The 19,909-nt window shown below is 50.9% G+C and overlaps 2 protein-coding genes across 2 annotated transcripts in view; one reads left to right on the top strand and one right to left on the bottom strand.

Annotated features, from left to right (window-relative positions):
- On the top strand, positions 1-2,683 carry HAPLN3 (hyaluronan and proteoglycan link protein 3). Its single transcript, XM_067305299.1, has 4 exons — positions 1-183; positions 374-745; positions 1,861-2,163; positions 2,297-2,683. Exons 1-4 carry the CDS (start codon positions 54-56, stop codon positions 2,575-2,577), a joined length of 1,086 nt encoding a protein of 361 aa, XP_067161400.1. The 5' UTR covers positions 1-53; the 3' UTR covers positions 2,578-2,683.
- A 1,909-nt stretch (positions 2,684-4,592) lies between these two features.
- ACAN (aggrecan) overlaps positions 4,593-19,909 on the bottom strand; it is a 31,295-nt gene continuing 15,978 nt past the window's right edge. Inside the window, exons 14-19 of the mRNA XM_067305334.1 lie at positions 13,209-13,322; positions 10,020-10,178; positions 9,386-9,468; positions 8,818-8,962; positions 7,019-7,201; positions 4,593-4,924 (exon numbers count right to left, since the gene is read on the bottom strand). Coding sequence (XP_067161435.1) covers positions 4,836-4,924; positions 7,019-7,201; positions 8,818-8,962; positions 9,386-9,468; positions 10,020-10,178; positions 13,209-13,322 — 773 coding nt within the window. The 3' untranslated portion in view covers positions 4,593-4,835. The remainder of the gene's footprint in view (positions 4,925-7,018; positions 7,202-8,817; positions 8,963-9,385; positions 9,469-10,019; positions 10,179-13,208; positions 13,323-19,909) is intronic.

The raw sequence follows: 19,909 nt of genomic DNA, 5'->3' as shown, positions 1-19,909 counted from the left end.
ACAGGTTTCGCTGCCTGCAGCCCGGGCTGGGGCCGGACGCTCGCTGCCCCGCCATGCTCCTGCTCCCGCTGCTCCTCGGGGCCGCCCTGCTGCGCCTCGGCGGCGGCTCCTACCACCACCCCTTCTACAACGGCTTCTACTACAACCACATCATGAACGACAAGGGCGACAGCCACGAAAAAAGTACAGCGGGGACCGGCGGGGGGGCGGGGGGCATGGCGGGCTGGTTGGCGCCGGGGCCGAACGTCCCACCTGCCCCTGGGCCAGGGCCCGTCTTGTGGGTGGACCGGGGCCGGGAGGAGCAAAAGGGGGGACGCTGCTGGCCCCGGGGCTCCCAGCCTGCCTGTCGCAACCCTTCCCTCCCTGTCCCCAGCGCTTCACTTCAACGGGGCCAAGCTGGTGGTGGAGACCCCCAAAGACCCTGTCTACAGCTCCAACGGTGCCAACGTCACCCTGCCCTGCCACTACCACTATGAGCCCGACCAGGAGGCCAAGCGCAAGATCCGCATCAAGTGGTCCAAGCTGCGGGATGACTACACCAAGGAGCAGGACGTGCTGGTGGCCATCGGCAAGACCTACGTGGCCTTCGGGGACTTCCAGGGCCGTGCAAGCCTGCGGCAGGCCAGCCGGCGGGAGGCCTCGCTGGTGGTCAGCGACCTGCGCCTGCAGGACGATGGCAAATACCGCTGTGAGGTGATCGATGGGCTGGAGGATGAGAGCGATGTGGTGGACCTCCGGCTGCAAGGTGGGACACAGCAGGGACCACATCGCCCCTGCACCAGGGTAGCAATTCCGGCCTTCCTGGTGCAGTGACCCGCAGGGGGAACCTGCCTGGGGCGAGCAGGGCCGGGTTCCCCTCCTTGCAGGGCTATTTCCCTGCTGCTGGCTCCTCTATCCCTCAGCAAATGGTCCAAAACCCAACTCTTGCCTCCCAGCCCAGGTTTCTCTGGGCACCTTGTGGTATGCTGGAGCTGCTGAGCTGCGGTGCTTGGCACTGCCTGACCTGTTGCTGCTGGCCAAGAGGTTCCCACTTGGACCTCGTCTCTTCCGCCAAGCTAGGAGCTGGGGGAGCATCCCCGTCTTGGTGCACCTGCCCACCTCGGGGCCCTGTGTTCCACTGCGGCTTGTCCCTGCTGGTCCCTGTGGCTGTGGTCCACATGTGCCCATGGTGGTGGTCCTTGTGGCCCTCTTAGTGTAGTCGGGACAGCCCCATGTGTCCCCAGAATGGTGGTCCCTGCATTCCTGTGATGGTCATCCACGTGTCCCCAGGCCCGCTGTCTCTGTGTCCCTGGGACGGTGGTCAGGACATCCCCGTGATGGTGGTCCACTTGTCCTCAGGACCACCTGTCTCCATGTCCCTGCGACGATGGTCAGCACATCCCTGTGATGGTGGTCCTTGTGTCCCTGTTACCATAGTCTGTGTGTGCCCCTGTATCCCCGTGGCAGTGGACCGTGTGTCTCGGGGACCGTAGCCCAGGTGTCCCCATGACAGCGATGTGTGTCTCCTGATTGGTGGTGGCAGTCCGTGTGTCCCCAGGACTGTGTGTCCTTGTGCCACCAGATGTCGCTGGCAGCTCGCCGTTGGTGGCTGCTCTGCCCTGGCGGCTGCTCCAGCGCCCGGAGCTGCCCTGATGCAGGAGTTTGGAGGCTGCTCCCTCCTGGGGCTCTCCGGTGCCGAGCTCCGGGCTGCCCCAGGGACCTCGGGGCTCATCTCCTGTCCCAGCAGCAGGAATTTGGGATGGGTCGGGGACCCCCGCGGCTCCTGCCAGGGCTGTGGTGGGACTGGCAGCTCCTGGCTGCGGGCAGGGGAGGTGGAGGTCCCTCCACGCTGGCTCAGCCGCCCGTCCGCCTCCTCCCCAGGCATCGTCTTCCCCTACCAGCCTCCCCGCGGCCAGTACCGGCTCAACTTCCACGAGGCCGAGCGGGCCTGCCGGGAGCAGGGCGCCGTCGTGGCCACCTTCAGCCAGCTCCTGCAGGCCTGGAGCGAGGGGCTGGACTGGTGCAACGCGGGCTGGCTGGCCGACGGCACGGTGCAGTACCCCATCCGGCTGCCCCGCAAGCCCTGCGGCGGGCTGCACCTCGCCCCCGGCATCCGCAGCTACGGCCAGCGCCACCGGCACCTGCACCGCTTTGACGTCTTCTGCTTCTCCTCCGCGCTCAGAGGTGGGTCCGGGGCCGGCCGGCCGGTTCCCCATCCCCTGCTGCCCCTTAGGGGCTCGTCTCGCCCAGGCGGGGATGCTCCGGGCGATGCCCCGGGCCGGGGGCTCCCCGCCTGAGGCTGCTCCCTCCCTCCTAGGGGAGGTCTTCTACCTGGATCGCCCGGCCGGCATGACCTTGGAGGAAGCCAAGCAGGCCTGCCAGGACGCCGGCGCCGAGATCGCCCGCGTGGGACAGCTCTACGCCGCCTGGAAGTTCCTGGGGCTGGACCGCTGCGACGCCGGCTGGCTGGCGGACGGCAGCGTCCGCTACCCCATCGCCAAGCCCAGGGCCAACTGCGGCCCCGCGGAGCCCGGCATCCGCAGCTTCGGCTTCCCCAGCACGGGCCGCTTTGGGGTCTTCTGCTACAAGGAGAGATAGGGAGCCGCCCGGCGCCCGCTCGGCCGGAGGATGTTTCAGCCTGACGGTGCCCAGGTCGGGTGTTTCCCGGGGCAGTTTCTGGGGTGACTAGGGAGGGGGTGAGTGTTGGGGGGGGGGGGGACACACTTCTTCTTGTTTTATTTTGTTTTCTTGCTTTACGTTTTCACACTTCTCAAATGCAGCAGGGCCCTGGGCAGGGGCATCTCGCTCAGCAGCTCTGCGCTGCCCTGGCCGGGGGAGCGGGGCCACCCCGACCGTCGGGGCAGCCGTGGGGCTGGGCGCGAGCGGGCGGCACCGACAGCCCCGGCGTGGGCCGGGCACGAGGACGATGGCCCCCTTGCCCGCGCCGGCACGGCAGTGTGTGGGCTATTTCCCCCCCTCCCCTCCACCTTGGCCGCCTCCACCCGTGCGGACTTGTGGCCCTGTCCCCACCGTGGCAGCCCGCCTGACCGAGACCCGCTCATGCCTGTCCCCAGGCCCTTGGGGGGGGGCCCAGCCCCACTGGTGGCCCCCAGCAGCCTCCCGGGAGCCCTGGCGGGAGCTCGCGGGGGGCAGCGAGGCGCGTTTGGATTTGGACGCAGGCTGGGACTCGCGGGAGCAGGCGTTTCTGCTTCGTCCCGGCCCCGCTGACCGCCCCGGTCCCGCTGAGGGGTGCTGCTGCGCCGGCCCCGGCGGGAGCACCCAGTGCCTGACTCACCATGCGCCGTTCGCCTGGATGCCACTTGAACACTGGTGCCTTCTTCTTCAAGTGTTTTGTTATGAAAAGATGTATTTTCCTAGACCTCTTCTAATAAAGCGTTGGAGAAAGGCCTGGAGCGATGTGGCCGTGTCCTCATCTCTGTCCCGGTGCAAAAGCCAGGTCTGCCCTGGAGAGAGGACGGTGGAGCGGGAATGTGCTGGGGATGCCCAGCCGGATGCCAGGCATACAGACAGGCCACGGTGCGGCAGGACGGGCAGTTCCCATCCCGGAGCAGCGCTCCCCTGTGCTCCCGGCACGTCGTCGCTGAGCCCTGGCTCCTCTCCGCCGGCTCAGCCCTGCGCCAGCCCCAGCTCCCGCAAGGGCCGCGCGGCGCCAGGACACTCGGGGCTGCCCTGCTGGGGCTACCCGTTAATTTTGAAGCGCCTTCGAAGCTAAATATGGGAAGGTAAAAATGCCGTGGGTGCTCAGTGGCTCCTTGGGCGCCGCTTCCCGGAGGAGTCCTGCGGGGCCGGGGGCTCGGGGAGCAGCCGATGGAAGGGGTGCCGGCAGGCCGCGGGGCAGGGAGAGGGCTCCTGGTGTGCCCCATGGGGGACCGGGCCCTTGAGAGCCGTGTCCTACCCCAGGGTGCTTCCCGGGGCGGCGAGGAGTCGAGGAAAGCCCTGAGCACCACAGCAGCACCTCGGGGTGCTGAGCCAGGCCCAGGATGGACGCCTCCAGCCTCCCCCCGAGGCCACGTATCTCCCCTCCTTCCCCAAAGAAACAACCGGAAAAAAAAAAAAAGTGACTGTTCCGATTTCACTCTCTTTATTATTTATCATTCTTTCAAAATAGGATATGTTCAAAAATATAAATAGGTGCAGGGAACGCTGGTGCCCCGCACGGTCCCCTGGAAAGAGCACGTCGTCCCGGGATGGGAGCTGCGTCGCAGGGCGGCGGGGAGAGCCGGCGGTGGCGAACCAGCCGTGGCAGAGGAGGAGCCGCAGCGCCGGGGCGCCTGAGCCCCTGGTTTTAGCCTCCCCTCTCGTCCCTCCTCCCTCTCGTCCCTCCGGCTCAGCCCCGCGGCCCTCCCGCGCCTCCTGTACATTCACTACCCATCTGCCCGACCGCCCTGACGCACTGCAGCAGTAGGATTCTGGAAAAAAAAAAATAAAATAAAATAAACCCCAAAAGGTGCTGTCCACCCCGGAGATTAAATAACAGAAATAATTACATTGTTTGTGGATAAAATCAGGAAAAAATAATCATCTTTATTATTTAACTTAACCCCCTGCCCTCTGCAATCCCACCCCCCTCCCTGTCCCTGAAGGCACAAAGATAATTGGAACCGGACGGTTAGTAAAAATGCTGAATTCTAATTTGCTTTGCTTTGGTGCTTGGAAAAAAACATTAATTTTTTTTTATATATATACACAAAGGTGGGTTTTCTTTAATATAATTTTTTTCCTTATATGACAAAAAGCAACAACAAGAAGAAGAAGAAATCGACTCTGTTAATATAACTGTTCTGTAAAATCTCTCTCTCTCTCTCTCTTTTCCCCCTCTGTCTCTCTTGCCCGCTCTAATGGGTGGGTCTGTGCACGGCTCTGCCGCTGGGTCTCGACCGAGTCCTGGGGCTCCTCTTGTATAGTCTGCGCTGGTAGGTGGAGGCTGTGGAAGAGGGAGGAGAAGAAAAGACACCTTGTTAGTGGGAGCAGGGTACAGAGACCCTGCTTGTCCTGCGCTGGCTGGCTCCCGGCCTCGCGCTCCCTGGAAAAACACGGGGGCGGCTGCAGGGGAGCGCTGCCCGGCGGGGCGGCCGGCGCGGGCCGCGGCGCCAGCCTGCTCGCCAGCGCACAATCGCGCCTTCTCTCGCCCCTGGTGCGCCGCCGCCCGCTCGCCCAGCTGGGATGTTGCTTTCTTCAGTGCGCTTTGTAACGGCCCCTCTCCCTCCGCAAGCACCGAGAGGCAAAGGCACCCGTGTGCCTCCCGGGACCCCGGTCAGAAGCATCCTGTTGGCGGGCAGCTCAGCTGGGGGTGTCCGCTGCTGGGTTATCCACCTTTCCCTCGTGCGCAGCCGGGCAGGCAGCCCTGCTAACGGGATGAACGCGGGAAGCTGCTTTCCTCCGTCTCCCTGCGGTACCAAGGTGCCCTGCTCCGAAGGGAGAGGCAGGGCACGGGGGTCTGGCTTGGACTTCGCTGCCCTGCTGGTCCCTTCCCATCGCTCTGCCTCTGCCTGCCTGTCTGTGAAATGGAGCTAACTGTGCCTGGTCCCCACAGGGATGGGGAGGGAAGTACAAATCAGTGGTGGGCTGTGCTTTGAAGCTGGATGTACAGGAGGAGAAACAACCTTATTTTTGGCTGGGGTGGTGGCAGACAAGATTTCTTCCTGTTCTCTGCTGCAATTCTCCTTTTAACCTGGTATCGTTTCTGTGCATTGCTAGAAGGAGGCAACTGCTGGAAGCAGCAAGAGCTGGTTGGGAACAGCCTAACTTTCTTGTTATGATCACTGATGGTTCAGCGATGCTGGGAGCAGCCTGCAGCTCTCAGGGTCCGTAGCAGAGCCAAGGGAGTCGGCAGCTTGGTCCGTACAACACAGCGTCGAACCACAGCTGCTCTTTGACACCTCCTCCATCCCTCCTTCTTCCCAGCTCTTCCCTGGCTCAGAGTTCTGTCCCTTAAGTCAGCATCAACCTCCTCTGGCTGCAGGACTGTTAATTTAGCTGGAATTGCCCAGCTGGACCAGAACCTGGCAAGGAGGCTGATGACACTTGACAGATGTGATTTGGCCAAGGCAGACAAAATTAATGGGAAGCTCCAGGCAAGCAGGGATGGGACAGGGGTGTAGGCAGGCCTGGGAATGGGTTGGGACGCCTCGCTGAGAGGCCTGGCTGCTCTCAGCTGGAGGCCTGACAGAAGAAGGGTCAAGAGTCCAGTCTCTCAGGTTAACTCTTCTTTGGGGTTTTCTCTCTGCTTTGCAGCTTGCCAGGGCAGGGAAACACAGGCCTCCCAGCAGGGCTTGGGGGGGAACCCCACAGCTCGCTCCCTACTATCCTTTTTTTATCCTGCAGGTAGTGCCAAAACTCAGCATTTCAGAAACTGTTTCTTTTTGTTTCCTTTCTTTAAGTTGTCTGGGCCCTTAGTAAGCTCTTTTCTGCAATTTACTGGCCCCTGGAGCTGCGCCTGCCCTGCCTAGGTGGAGGAGCCCTGGGCTCAGCAGGGAGCTGGGTGTTTGGAGAAGACCCCAGCGTCTTGGCGTGGCTCCATGTCAGCAATTGCTGAAGCTGGCTCTCCAGCAGGTCCTAAAGGTCCAGACTTACCCAGAAGACGCCAGCTCCTATGGCCCCAGGGGAGCTTTAAGCGAGGCAAAAGACTGTGATTTCCCCTTCTGCCTGGCTCATAGCTCACCTGCACCCTAAGGAGCTTGGGTGGTGCAGGGCTGCGCAGGGACCCCTCCCTGCTCCCAGCCTCTCTCACTCCCATGCTCTGGATGATTTGTTCCACCCTCACTCCCAGCTCCTCCTCCCAGATGCAGAGATGCCTCAGTCCTAAACCTCCACAGCCAGGAAAGCTGGGTGGGGGAAGGATTTGGGCACGGGCATCCCTTTCTAGAGCTCTTCTGATTCCAAACCTCTGCTTGGGCCCATAGGATTTCCTGCCTCAGGCTGCCAGCACCGAACTTTCTCATTCCCCCTCCTGGACAGAGTGCGGTGCCCTCGGCTGACACCCAGGCGTGAACGTGAAAGCGGAGGGGTTGAGACATACGGTTTATGCAGGATATCCGTGGCTCCTCCCACTGCCCATTGGGCTGGCACCGAATCGTGGGCACGTGGCGCTGGATGTAGCCGTGGTTACACTGGTACCGCACCATGGAGTTTATTTCATAGCGGTCCTTCTTCCTGCCAAAGGTCCTGGCGTTCTCCACGATGGGGGGGTCCCCACAGGCAACTGCAGGAGACAGGCAAAGACATGGAGAGCTTGAAGGCTCCTGCTTGGCTGAGCAGGTGGCTGCCCAGGGCGACAGCACAGCCCGCACAGCTCCTGTCTGACCCTGCCGCTGCAGGGTGGGCTGGGCACGCAGACATCCTCACTCACTCATCCTTCTGCACTCTGTGTCCCGTAGGATCTCTAAGTGCTGGAGAGAGGGAACATGAAACGGCTGCTGCATCTGCCCTTGAAATGCAGCCACTTTTGGGGTAGAAGGAGGCAGCCGCGTACACAGTCATCTTTGCCCATCCCTGAGACGGGATGGGAGTGATGCCCCCCTGCCAATAATAACTCTCTGAACTAGAAGGTTTCCAGGTCCCATTTGGGCAGGTACCATCACCTGAGCTGCTGGACTTTTTTTGCCACATCCATCAGTCAGGCCAGGGGCCACAGAAGCAGCTGACAAGGGAGGGATCATTTCCTTTGATGGAGGCAATACAAAACAGATTGTGATTAAAAGCTTAAATCCCCTCCCCACAGCAAAATCTGCTTTGTTTGCCTCTGCCTGTATGCCTCAGGCTCCATCTCTGCCTTCCAGAGAAGCAGGATCACAGCAAGAGCTGGGCATTGGAGCCTGGGCATCAGAACAGCCGCGCGCTGCCCTGGGAGGGCAAGGAGCTGGTGTGCAGGAGCAAGGCCGCTGTCAGGGGATGGAGCAGCTGAGCTTTATCTCAGGACTACTAGCTCACTCTGGAAGAAAACAATGAAAATTGCTCTCTGCAGGGCTGGAAAGGATGTAGATGCGGGAGCTGATGACAGGAGAAATGTGTTTGCTCCCTTAGGTGGGGCTGTGAAGAGAGCAAGCAGATTTTGGTGGGAGAGGGAAGGAAGGAGAGGAACTGCTGTTTCACAGCATGGAAGCAAGGGCATTACCAGCTTGCACATCTGCCACAGTATTGCCCTGCCTCTGCAGTCAGGCCATGCTGGGGAGCAGCCAGCACGGGCACAGAGAAGGCAGGCAGCAGTGGGGGAGCTCCCCTTAGCCGGGGCTGGGGGTAGCTGCGGGGAGGGTGGCGTCGAGGGGATGGCACAGCTCTGGCTGTGACGGTGAATGCCAGCCACACGGCAGGGAGTGAGGGGAGTGGGAGGAAGGCCACACTGGCACATCTGCCTTGCTCTTGATCACTGGGGACAGTCTCGGTGACTTGTGTTACTTATTTTCAAGACCTCAGAGACCTTTTTCCCAGAGCCTGAGCCAAATTCTAACACTAATTCCACACCCTTAAGTGTCCTTTGCAGTGACAAATCCATGTCATCCTTGCTGTCTGTATTAATTTTCTTGTGCAGAAATTAAACTTCCAGTGAGGACAGCTGAGGGATGTGGGAGATTTCCAGGGCCCTTCCAGGGTCACAGCACAGGCTAACATGCAAAACATTTCTGTGAAGGCTGTAAAACCCCACTATATTCTGGGATTTGTCACCAACAAGCTCCTGCTTACGCGCACTGAGGGTTTCCCCAAAGAGCACAACGGTTTCTGAAGACAAAAGCTCGCTGCTTGCACACTCCAGCACTGCAGCCGTTGTCTGGGCCTAGACTGGCTCCCCCAATCTTTGCTGGTACCTGGGGGAGGGCTCACCTGTTCCTTTCTTGCATGTGAAAGGGAGATGATAGTTGCACGGGACGTCATTCCATTCGCCTTGCTCATGCCAGATCATCACAACGCAGTCTTCACCAGCAGCAAAGAAGTTATCAGGTTGATTGGGCCGCCAGTTCTCAAATTGCTGTCGAGAGAGAAAAGCCCTTCCCCTAAGACTGAGTCCTTCCCTCTCTCCCTGTCTCTCCCTCTTTCCCTCCTTTGTGTCTCCTCCTGCCTCTCCTGTCCCTTCACCAGCATGCATTAACAGCAGTGCTACTACAGCTGTTATTTGTATTGCGATGATGCCTGGTAGCTTAGCCATAGGTCAGGCCCTATTTTACTAGAGGCTGGAAAAACTGGGAGAAACCAAGAGCCCTTGCTCCAGAGAGTTTTGAGTGGCTCCGCTCAACACCTGATCCAAGCTCTCAGTACAAAACATGCGCAGCTCTGTACCCCAAGAGCAGCCTCTTCCCTTGCCCACAAAACTAACACCTGCCTGCACAGAGGTATCTCCCCTCCTTTCCGTTCTCCCAGGTTCAGCATCCCATGCCCTTCCTCACTGACTCACCAGGGAGTGCCCGTCAGACCAGCGGAAGTCATTCTCAACAGTTCTGTCACTGAGACCGATCCACTGGTAATCCTGCGCGTGGTCTAGAAAAGCCGGACAGGGAGAGAAGAGTAAGAAGGAGCAGGTCCACCTTGTTGTGGCTTCCACCCCCTTCATGCAGGTTTCTCTCTCTCATCTCAGCTGCTTCGGGCCCTGGAGCCTCCCCCAGGATACCTCGGGGTCATTTTGTTCCTTCCCAGTCACTAGTCCCTGCTGTCCACCTTTTTTCCCTGTGTTATGCTTGTTCATCTCTCTCCCTGCTAACCTTGCTGTGAACACAAGATCTTTCATGCCATCTACACTGCCATGGGTCACTGGGCTTATTGTACCAAGTGAACATTTTGTGAACCACACTAGCAATGTGATAGGAGCACAGATCTGTCCTAGCCATGAACAGGCCCTCTCCTGTCCCATAGCCCGAGAGGTCTTCCTCTCCCACACAAGGGTAAGGCATCATTTGACAGGAAATATCTGAAAGTCAGTGGAGATAATGGTATTTTTTAGCCCCTTTTCAAGAAGTCTGCCCATAGACTTGCAGTCTGATTGATTAACCCCTGCCCATCCTCGCATCTTCAAGGCTGCCCTCAACACTCACTGTTCACAAAGTCTTGTTCTTCTGGGGTGATGATACTGCTCAGGTGGGCTTGATGTTCTCGGCATCTGGTCTCTGCATCCACCCAAGTCTCCCTCTCTTCGAAGTGCCTATAACAGTGGCCCTGGAACTTGGTCCAACCTTCCTCACAGTTTTCCAGGTCTGAAACACACAAAGAGGGAATGAAAAGGAGTTGGCTGCATGTGGCTGGAAGCCTTCCAACTCACCTCTTAGCTGCTCACACACTCATGGCACAGAAGGATGACACATGGTCACAACCACTAAAAAAACAAACCCTGATATTGTCTGTTACATCCCAGGGAAAATGATCAGAAGGCATCCAAGAAACACCAGAGGGAGGAGGCTGCTTTGAAGACCATATGTTTACAGTATGGTCATCAACACTATTGGAAAACTTGAGTGAGACAGACAGATTCTTGAGCAATTCAAATCCCAAGTGGTTTTCCAGGACTCTGTTTCTGAGAAACTGACCCAAGCAACAACTCTTCTCTTCTCACTTGTGCTGTCTTGCAGGATTTTCTTGCTCTGGAAAGCAATCCTGAAACCTGAATTCAGATGCCCAGAATTGACACTTATGCTTTGCAAAAGAAAGAGGAGAAGGAGAGGCTAGGGTTCAGCTGGTTACAGCACGCAGTGTGGTTCTGAGGCTTCTGGAAGGAAAAGCAAACCCAGTGAGACAAGAGAAAAGAGATGGAGGCAGGAACTTACCATGGGGGAGACAGAAATCTCAAGGAAAAACCTTAGAAACTGCTAGAAAAGTACAAAAATATTTCAACTTCTAAAAACATTTTTACTACCTGAGAAATGCTAAAGATTTGAACCCATTAATTAAAAAAATAAAACCATGGATGGGGTAGAGCAGAGTCACATGCAGAAGTCATCAAAAAAGGCCTTCAGCAACTCCCACACTACATGGTACCACACACATTTGCTTCATGTGCTGGAAGGAAACAGAGGCAGACAGAGAAATGGCACCATGGTGGCACATGTGACTGGACTTGCTGTTTGGGCAGGATCAGCCACCTGTGGGAGCTACTGTACTTTTAGGGCCTTGAATTAGCTCTTTCACATCAGCTCTTTCAGCACCTGTATTCACGGGGGCTCAGGCACAAAGTCACAGGGGCAAGCTTTCTCTCTGTAGTCTGTGAGCGGGGAACAGAGAGAAAGACACTAAAACCCTGGCTGAGGCGAGAGCCCCAGTACTGGTGAAAGCAGAAATCTAGGACACACTGAAATGTGTTTAAGCTCAGCCTTTCAGGGACACAGTTTACCACCCTTTCTCAGCCACTTGCTGCTTTTGGAGTGGTAGGATTTCATTAGTGCTCATGCCTCTCTCACTTTCCAGTAAGATTTTCTGTACTCCATTTCTTTCTTCTGCTGTTAAAACTTGGTAGGTCGCCTTCAGTCACATAAATTCCTCCTAATCCACCTGTCTGGTATTCTTCTAGGTAGAGATTGCCAACACCTCATAGATATTGGAGGGGCAGGTAGTTAGGCGAGGCATTTAAACCTTTTTCTGTCTTCTTATGCACATCAAATGGGTTATCCTGAAGCAGCTGAAGCTTTAAGGATTCTTGTTCCTCTCTGTGCACAGATCACTTACACAAGGTGAGCCGAGAACATGCCTTTTTTTTTGAGGTCTAAATTTTTTTCCTGCTGTTTGAATGTCACCCCTTGTCATCACAGCCTGGGGTGGGGACAGAACATGGCACAGAACCTCAGCAGGACACTGCCTAGGAGAAAGGCCACTCTTTCCTACATAGCTATTACTTATGGGGAAATATGACAGGGATAATTTCTGAAAAGAATCATGAAAAGTCTGTCCCTGGCAGTGACACTACTGTAGTGACAAGACAGACTGACTGTATGCACAGACAGCAGAGTTTACCTACAGTGTCCCTGAGGTTCCTGGAGAGCAATAGATTCTAGAGAAGGCAAAATCTGCCTCATGGGAATAAAGATTTACATTCGCCACTGAATTCAGGGTACTGGCTTCCTCTCATATCTCCTAGGCTATGGGCTCTAGCTGTCATGAGCCCATTAATAATAGCAAAGAGGAAATTAAGTTTGGCTTGGACCAAACAAGATCATAAGCAGCCACAGGGCAGAAAATCTCTTGTTCTATTACAGGGATCTTCTGGCAGAGCAATAGGTGGCATGGATGGGGAAATCAGTTGCTGATTAGGTTGCATTAGCAAAGAGAAGTGAAGACAGCACAATTCCTGCTCAGACAAGTCTAACAATCCACAGCCTTTTTCTTGTGGTCTACGCTGTATGTTTGTATTGAAAGTAGAAAGAAAGACGTAAAGAAAGAAAAGGGGAGAAGCCTTTATATATTACCATTACTCATGCCAAGGTAAAGAAGAAATTCTAACCTTATTCCTCTTCTGTTTGAGCAAGGCAGGAGAGCTTACCATCATTGCCTAAGCTGACAGAAGTCTGGGCTTTCGTAAGCTTTAAGAAAAAAAAATCCTTTTTTTCTTTTCTTGTAGAAACAAAAATAAGTATTAGTGCGGGTCAAAGTACCTCATCTTGATGAAAAAATAGGTCACTTCATATTTCCTCAAAGATAGACCTTCCCTGCTGATTTTGCAACAAGAAGCCATGTTCAAGAGATGACAAAAATATCATGCGAGTCAAATTGGTGGGGATCCCTGGAGTGAATGAGGCTTCTCTCAGCTGCATCTTCACAGAGTGAAACACAATCATTTTACATGGCTCAGTTCAAGCATCTTTTCATGGAATTCCAGTCTAGCAGAGAAAGTTTGCCTGGGGTGAAGACATACTTAGACATTTCGCTACTGCTACAGATGAACAGAAAGACCCTTTACACAAAGAGATAGTGACTTCAGTGATCAACACTACTGCATTCTGCATGGAGCTTCACTAGAGAAACTTACAAAAAAAGAGAAAGCTGAAGAAGACACCGGAAGCTCTTGCTTAGGAATCTTATAGGATATGGTGCTACGATGAACAAAATAATCAAAATATATAAGCAAAATGCTCAAAGCTTTTCCCTACTGTGTTGTATTTAAATCTGCTGTTAGAGGTTAGCTTACTGAGATGAGGGCATGACTGATGGGAGCACTTGGGATCAGTGTTTTGGGGTTTAGGGTGGGAACAAGGTAATGCAGCTGTTAGTAAGATTAGCTGAAGCCAAGGAGGCCGTACCGATCTCACACAGGTCCCCTCCGTAGCTGGGAAGGCATAAGCATTTGAAAGAGTCGATGCCATCAACGCAGGTAGCTCCATTCAGACAGGGGCTTGAGTGGCACTCATCAATGTCTGCAAGAAATCAAGGGCTTCCATTAGGGCTCTGGGCAGAGAACTCCACCAACAGAACTTGTTTCCTTGCTTGTTTAGAAGGGCATATCAGTCGTTTGGGGGGGAACTTGGGAGTTGTTAAGGTCTTATTTTAAAACCCACTGCCACTGCTGCTGCTGGAGGAATGAAGGCAAGAGACCCGACCCACCCTATGAGGAAGACGTTGTTCTGCCATTTGATGGCTGAACACCACTCTGGAGATATCAGGACAACCTCAGCAGAGACATTTCCACTACACAGTATCTTTGACATCTGTGGTGACTCTTCCTTGTCCACTGTCTCTGCTGATAGATCAAATATGCAAACTTGTGGCTGAGTCTCAGCTTCCACCAGCTGTGTGTCTACAAGGAAGAATGCGGGCTTCTCAGAAGTGAGGGAAACATCTTGAAATAAAGCTTGATCTCTTGCTTGGGGCCAGAGCTCCTCACTAGTTTCTTCCTAACCACGATTCAGATGAAGGTCCAGGGCAGAAGCCTCACCTCAGTGAAGCTAAGTGCAAGGGAGAAAAGAAGTAGGTTCAAAGATGGTTTGAAGACCCTCAACCTTTTCCCCTTGAAGATCTTAGGGTGGGCCATAGGACCCTCTTCCTTGGCAAAGAATGCTGGAGTGCAGTGCCATTTTCTCCAGACCTGTCCCCACTATGCGCTCTTTCACTTGTGATTCCCTCATGGTGGAGGAATCTATTCTTAGTTTCCCATCCTGAGCAGGCCTTAAGAATCTTTCTGCATTTCCAGAGGTAAAAAGAGAAGTTGGTGTGGGAACAGTTTGACCCTCAACTCTCCAGTGTTTCCCAATTTGCTAATTAGCACCAGCTTGGGTAGTAAATACCATTGTTTGGTAGCACTTCCATCAGCTATCATCTTGGGGACAGAAAGAGGGAAGCATGGATGCTCTGAAGAGGGCCACAGGTAGCCAGTTTGTATCTATGTACAGTAAAATCCAGCTTTTGATGGAAGGAAAAGCTCTTTTCTTTGTATCTCTCCAGCTTGAATCTTAATCCTACTTATGGAGCTTTGGAATCAGAAGAAAAGTCATTTAGAAAGAAAAGATTTCAGAGATGTTCAACTCAAGAAGCAAGGAACAAGACTAAGGAAGAAACTGGAAACAAATCCATGCATGTTAGGTTAGATCCTTGTGTGAGAAAATGCTTCTCTCTTTCACACTCTTGCCCCAGAGCCTGGAAGAAATATAAGGCTTTAAAAATGCTGACTAACACTCAACACTCTTCTTGTGGATGAGAGGGGTTAGTGAGAAAATATTCACAGATGACGAGAGTGCTGGCCATGGAAATACTCATACCAGAGCAGAGCAGTGACTCCTCAAGTTCTGTATTCTTCTGATTAGGGTATGTTTAGTCTGATATTGTCTCCCTGCAGGATAGTGACCCAGCTGTTCAGCATCTCCAGACATATGAGAGCAGGTACCTGTTTTATCTCATGTGACTGTCTAGTCACACAGGGGCCAGTGTCTGATATGTCAACAGAAAGCAGAAATGCTCTGTAACATGCCGGTCAGGAAAAAATTCTTCCTGACCTTGGATGGTAAATCAGTTTGTGCTTTGGAGCATGAGGATTATCATCTTTATTCTAGGCTGTATCACTGTGAGAAATGCAATTATTCCCCAAACGGCTGATGAACCACTTATATCAGTTTTGCAATTAGTTCTTCACTGAGAAAAGGAATTTTTTTCCTCTGGGTTGCCCTTCTAAGTATTCGTGGATGCTTTCTGGATTATTATATTCACTGCAACATAAAGGAAATTGGAGAACTTGCTTCCATTGACACTAATAAATACTTTGAGACTTTCCAGAACAAAACTGGAGTTATGGGCCTAGTAGAAGAGACGGGCAAAACTTGGCTGGCTACTGCTTATTAGTCACATTTGGAGTTCTTAGAAGGTTTAAAGCGTAAAAAAAAAAAAGAAGTGTCCTGATGGTTGATTATAACTGTAGAGGCTCCCCCAGGCTTCCCAACAGCAGTAGCAGCAGAAGTTCATATTGATTCCAGTGGGATCCAGCTGAACAAGTGAGGAAAGACTCTCCTTTGTCCATTAGCTTCTGTGAAGCGGAAAGTACACCGCAGGAACAGAAACAAAGCACATGAAAGAGCTAAAGCAGAATGTTTAGCAGGGAATAAAGAGTCTTCAGTCATCTTCAGCAACATGGCCTAAAACTTGGTGCATCCAAGATCTCTTCTGGGATGCACGAGACCTGCTGTGAGTTGCCATTCCCAATCTTGGAAGAAGATGGAGCAGACACGCACATGCAAATTCATTGCCAAAATCTCCAGCTGGGAAATAACACTGGAACAGGATTTCCTTTTACAGATATTGTATATAATATGACTGCACATATTATATATGCTCTAAAAATAAATCTCTGCATGTATATATATATGTTATATATGTGCCCATACATATACATACATATTTGTATATATCGTGCAAAGAGAAAGGATGTGAACTTGAAGATACTGTTGGAAAAACAGACAACAAAGGCAAGTGAGACATAGACATGTTTTTCCCAGAAGCATGCTGAAAGTGGCTGGAAAGAAGACATTTTAAACACATAATGATCACAAATACCAAACTCTCCCTTCAGCCTGTTGGTTTTTGGGGCCGTGACTGTGCCTCTGGTTGGATGTAGGAATCGCTTCACCCAGCCAGTTAGCAGGAAACTCAAACGTATCAGCCTGTTTGGAGGAAATGTTACTGATTCTGTTCCTCCCAGAAAATCTGGGTCTTAGCGGACTTTTCTAAAAGTAAGTCCTAAAGGTAAAATTGGTGCTGATGTTGCCTCTGGAAACCCTGGCAAACAGGTTTGTGGGCATTTCTAGGATATCACATCACAGCCATAGGATTTACAGGAGGTGAGAACTTCAGTAAAAAAAAAAAAATCCCGTCTATCATTCAATGCTTGGCTTTTTTCTTCTTAACCTTTTAGATACCATAAATGTATACACCCACAGAGTTGAGAGCTAGATAAAGTTAGTAAATCATTGTACACATCTTCAGCCAATCTAAAAGCCTGCAGCCCCCTAGGTGGGATAGCTTTGCTCAGCTACTCCGAGTGCAATGTCTTAGAAGCACTCCTCCGCCCTGTGCACTGCACACAGCAAGCCCCCACTTCCACCGCAGCTGGCTGCCACATTCCTCAACATTGAAGAGTCTTATGCATACATGAGCTATTTATTTGTTTGGGTAAACAGTCATTCAAAAAGTTGGCTTTGCTCTCTCACAGCACTGTGTCAATCCTGCAGCTCAAGCGCTTGTCAAAAGACAAGAAAGACAGACAATTACTATTATTACTGAGTGCTAACAAAGGACAAATGAGGTGGTATGGGACACAGAACAGAGGCAGCCCTTGCTTTCAAGAGCTTCAGCTCTAAAACAGAGACAGGAAAAAAAAGCCTTGCACTGCTAAGCATAGGAAGCCCATTTAAAACATATTAACTCATTTCTTGATGGTAAAGCAAACCCAGAAATTTGTACTTCAATTAATATCACCCAGAAGTTGTAAAAGATTATTCAAGTCTATTGTCACAGCAATTTTTACTCAATGTTATCAACAGGACTTGAAGTCTAACTTTTAGAAAAAAAAAGCCTTTTAAAATTCAAAACCAGAAAGTAAAGCAAAAAACCCAATGTAAACAGGGTCTTGCATCTGGGAAATGTAAACTATTGGCTGGAGAAAGCAAAGGGAGTTACAGAGCTACAATGAAAACCTTGAATTTGTTTCACCATTTTCTTCCTAAGCTTTCTCTTACATTGCCAAATACATCCTACATCAGTCAGTACTATTTTATTTCGATGCAACTAAACACGAGTATTCTCCCAAAGCCTTTGAAGGCAACATGCTGTACCTCTGCAGAGAGTCTCTGTAGCCTCTGAAGGAACACGTGTGATCACAGAAACTGGTACGAGAAATCATTTAGAAACGAAAGAGAAATAGATTGGTCCTGGTTTTGCTCAAAAGGCAAATGACACACAAAAGTGAACACATAGTGTCGGTGGTGAAAAATAAGTACTTTTGAAATGCTTCATCCCAAACTGAGAAGACAAAACTAGAAACAGTGCTAACACTTTTAAAAACAATACAATCTGTGCATTTCTGTCTATGACAGCCTGTATCAATGATGAGTAAGAATATCCATTAAACAAGGTTTTGTTTAGCTTTGTGCTTAAAATATTTACAGAGGAGAAACAGCTTGCAAACAGACGGGATGCTATCACCCAAACACTGAACAAACTGTATAGTTTTATGGAAGCTGTGAGCAACTAATTTGGAAATTTATTTTAGCGTCTAAATTCCTGCTTCTCTTCTGCAAAGGGGAAAAGCTAAGACTGAAAAGCAAGACATTTTCAGGGTATACAACAGTCCATGTTGGGCCACTCACTCCCTTTTTTACAGGCCTTCTTATAAATGTAATTATCAAAACAGGGTCTCAGATGATCAGCTAGATAAGTGTCTTATACAGACTGCAGGAAAAAAATCTAGCTAGAAATTAAGCTTGCTTTTCAGAGACTCCTGGGAAATTTGAACTGAGAATATGATAGCTCAGACAGAGGAGAAAAACATTTCAGCAATTAGAATGATTTCTACAAGAAAAGAAGGAGTCCAAGAAAACAATTCCCTCACATTTAAATAAAGTTACTACCATTGGCCATTACATAGCCAACTAATGAATTCCAATGAACAATTAAGTCATTAAAATAATTAACACTAAGAAAATAATTAAACCAAAGCCTCCATGCAGCAGAAGGGGCAGATTTTGCCACAGCCTTAAAATTTTCTATTAATCTAGAGGACAGTCAGTTCTCAAGAAAACCTGCTGATCTGGAGGGATCTTTTATTTGTTCAACACTCTCATGGAGGGAGAACTCAGGAAATCTGGACATCTCTGCCTCCAAAATATTATGTGTAGAAGTAAACTGATATATATAAAACACTAGTCCAGGACTGTAGGTTGCCTCTTTACATAGAGGTTTTTATTAAGCAAGTAACTTCTGATGCAAAATGCACAGAAAACTCAGGAGACAATCGGACCAGCTAGAAATGGTTTCTGGTTTTGCCTGTCTCTCAGCAGGACTGCTGCCTTCATTGCCTTCTCCGGAAAGTACTCTCCAAGCCATGCTAAGCGAAACATTATGAAACAGGTGAATTTTTATTTTTAGACTGCTTTCTTCTGTTAATCTACTTCAAACCAAAAAACCACTCCCTTGGATAGGACATGAAGAAGCATGAAACCCCATAAAGACCTTTTCCCATTTGTGTTCTAACCTTTAGCTGTTTTGGGGCCATAGGCAGCAGAACCCATGGACTCGTTCCACCAGAGAGAAGCAAAACTTAGCATAAATTGCTGCCATTTCAGCACATTTCTGTTTTTTTCCCCTGATCTGAGTGAGATTTTTAAATCATCAGCTGGTTACAGTGCTCCAAACCACAGCTTTTCACTGAAATGCCAGCATACTTTTTTTCAGCTAATAATTTGTTTTCAGATGTTACCAGAAGTAAAAAAGACCCAGTGGGTTGACAAAACTCTGGATGAAGAAGCCAAGTCTACGGACAATTCTTCAAGCTGTAGGCTTGCGAGGTTCCTGTCCCTGTGGAGTACTCAAACTGCTGACGAAAGACACGTGCCCGTGTAGCCTTCAGTTTGGTTAAAAACTAAAAAATACTAGCATTCCAAGGGTTAATCTTCATTCCCCTTGTGCTTCTGACTCTGTTTTTCAGAAAGAAGTAGAGGCTATAGCAAAGCAGAAAAATATTATTCTTAAATCCTCCCATTAAAAAGACTGCTGAATCTAACTGGCAGGACTAGAGCACAACAGCCACATGCCTCCCTGCTCCTCACTCCAGGCTCCTCTCGTAAGCTGAATTGGTTTTGCTCCTGCTTAACTGTTAGTCTAAATTAATTACCTTTAAAAGGCATTTGTTACACCCTATAAACACTGAGCACAGAACAAGGCACAGATATTTTAACTGATGTTTCTGCAAAAGCTAGATTTCTAGACTAGGAAGTTTCAGATAAAGGAAGGCAGCCAGAAACTAGGAAATATCATTTTTGGTCCTATAGATTTTTATAAAGAATCTATGGAGTTCTTCCTTGTAGACTTTTCATGTTCCCAATTCTCAGAGCACTTTGAAGACTTTCTCTCACGTAGGATCAGAGTAAAAACCCCCAAACCAAAATCTGTGAATACTTTTCTTTTTCTTTTGTCATCACTTTGCTCTAATTTTCTAGATGAAGTTCATCTCATTGCAACGGTGTTGCACATTGATGGTCCATATACGTTTTAGAGCCTGGATGAGCCTGGTTCAGACCCTGACCAAGACTGCATTTCATGGGAGTACTGTGCAAAGAAGCCTGGCAAGATAAAAGATGTTTTTACCTTGGAATACCTTCCTTGGCGAGAACACCCACCAAGCACATATTCTGAAGCCCATCTCAAGCTTATAATGAATCTAGAATTAAGTTTTGTGCAGTTACCTCTTTCTGTTACCTGCTTAGAAACCCTGACTGCTACACTGTCATTTCAGCAACTTACT

This window comes from Apteryx mantelli, chromosome 15, assembly GCF_036417845.1.
Source record: "Apteryx mantelli isolate bAptMan1 chromosome 15, bAptMan1.hap1, whole genome shotgun sequence".
NCBI classification, from domain to species: domain Eukaryota; kingdom Metazoa; phylum Chordata; class Aves; order Apterygiformes; family Apterygidae; genus Apteryx; species Apteryx mantelli.
The sequence above is the reverse complement of the archived record's forward strand: the minus strand, read 5'-3'. Positions and strand labels throughout refer to the sequence as shown.

Bases quoted from the DNA above. Each gene is read 5' to 3' on its own strand.
- HAPLN3 (XM_067305299.1), top strand. From the start codon at position 54: ATGCTCCTGCTCCCGCTGCTCCTCGGGGCCGCCCTGCTGCGCCTCGGC. The intron at 746-1,860 runs GTGGGACACAGC...CCTCCTCCCCAG, and splicing joins GGTGGACCTCCGGCTGCAAG to GCATCGTCTTCCCCTACCAG. The intron at 2,164-2,296 runs GTGGGTCCGGGG...CCTCCCTCCTAG, and splicing joins CTTCTCCTCCGCGCTCAGAG to GGGAGGTCTTCTACCTGGAT.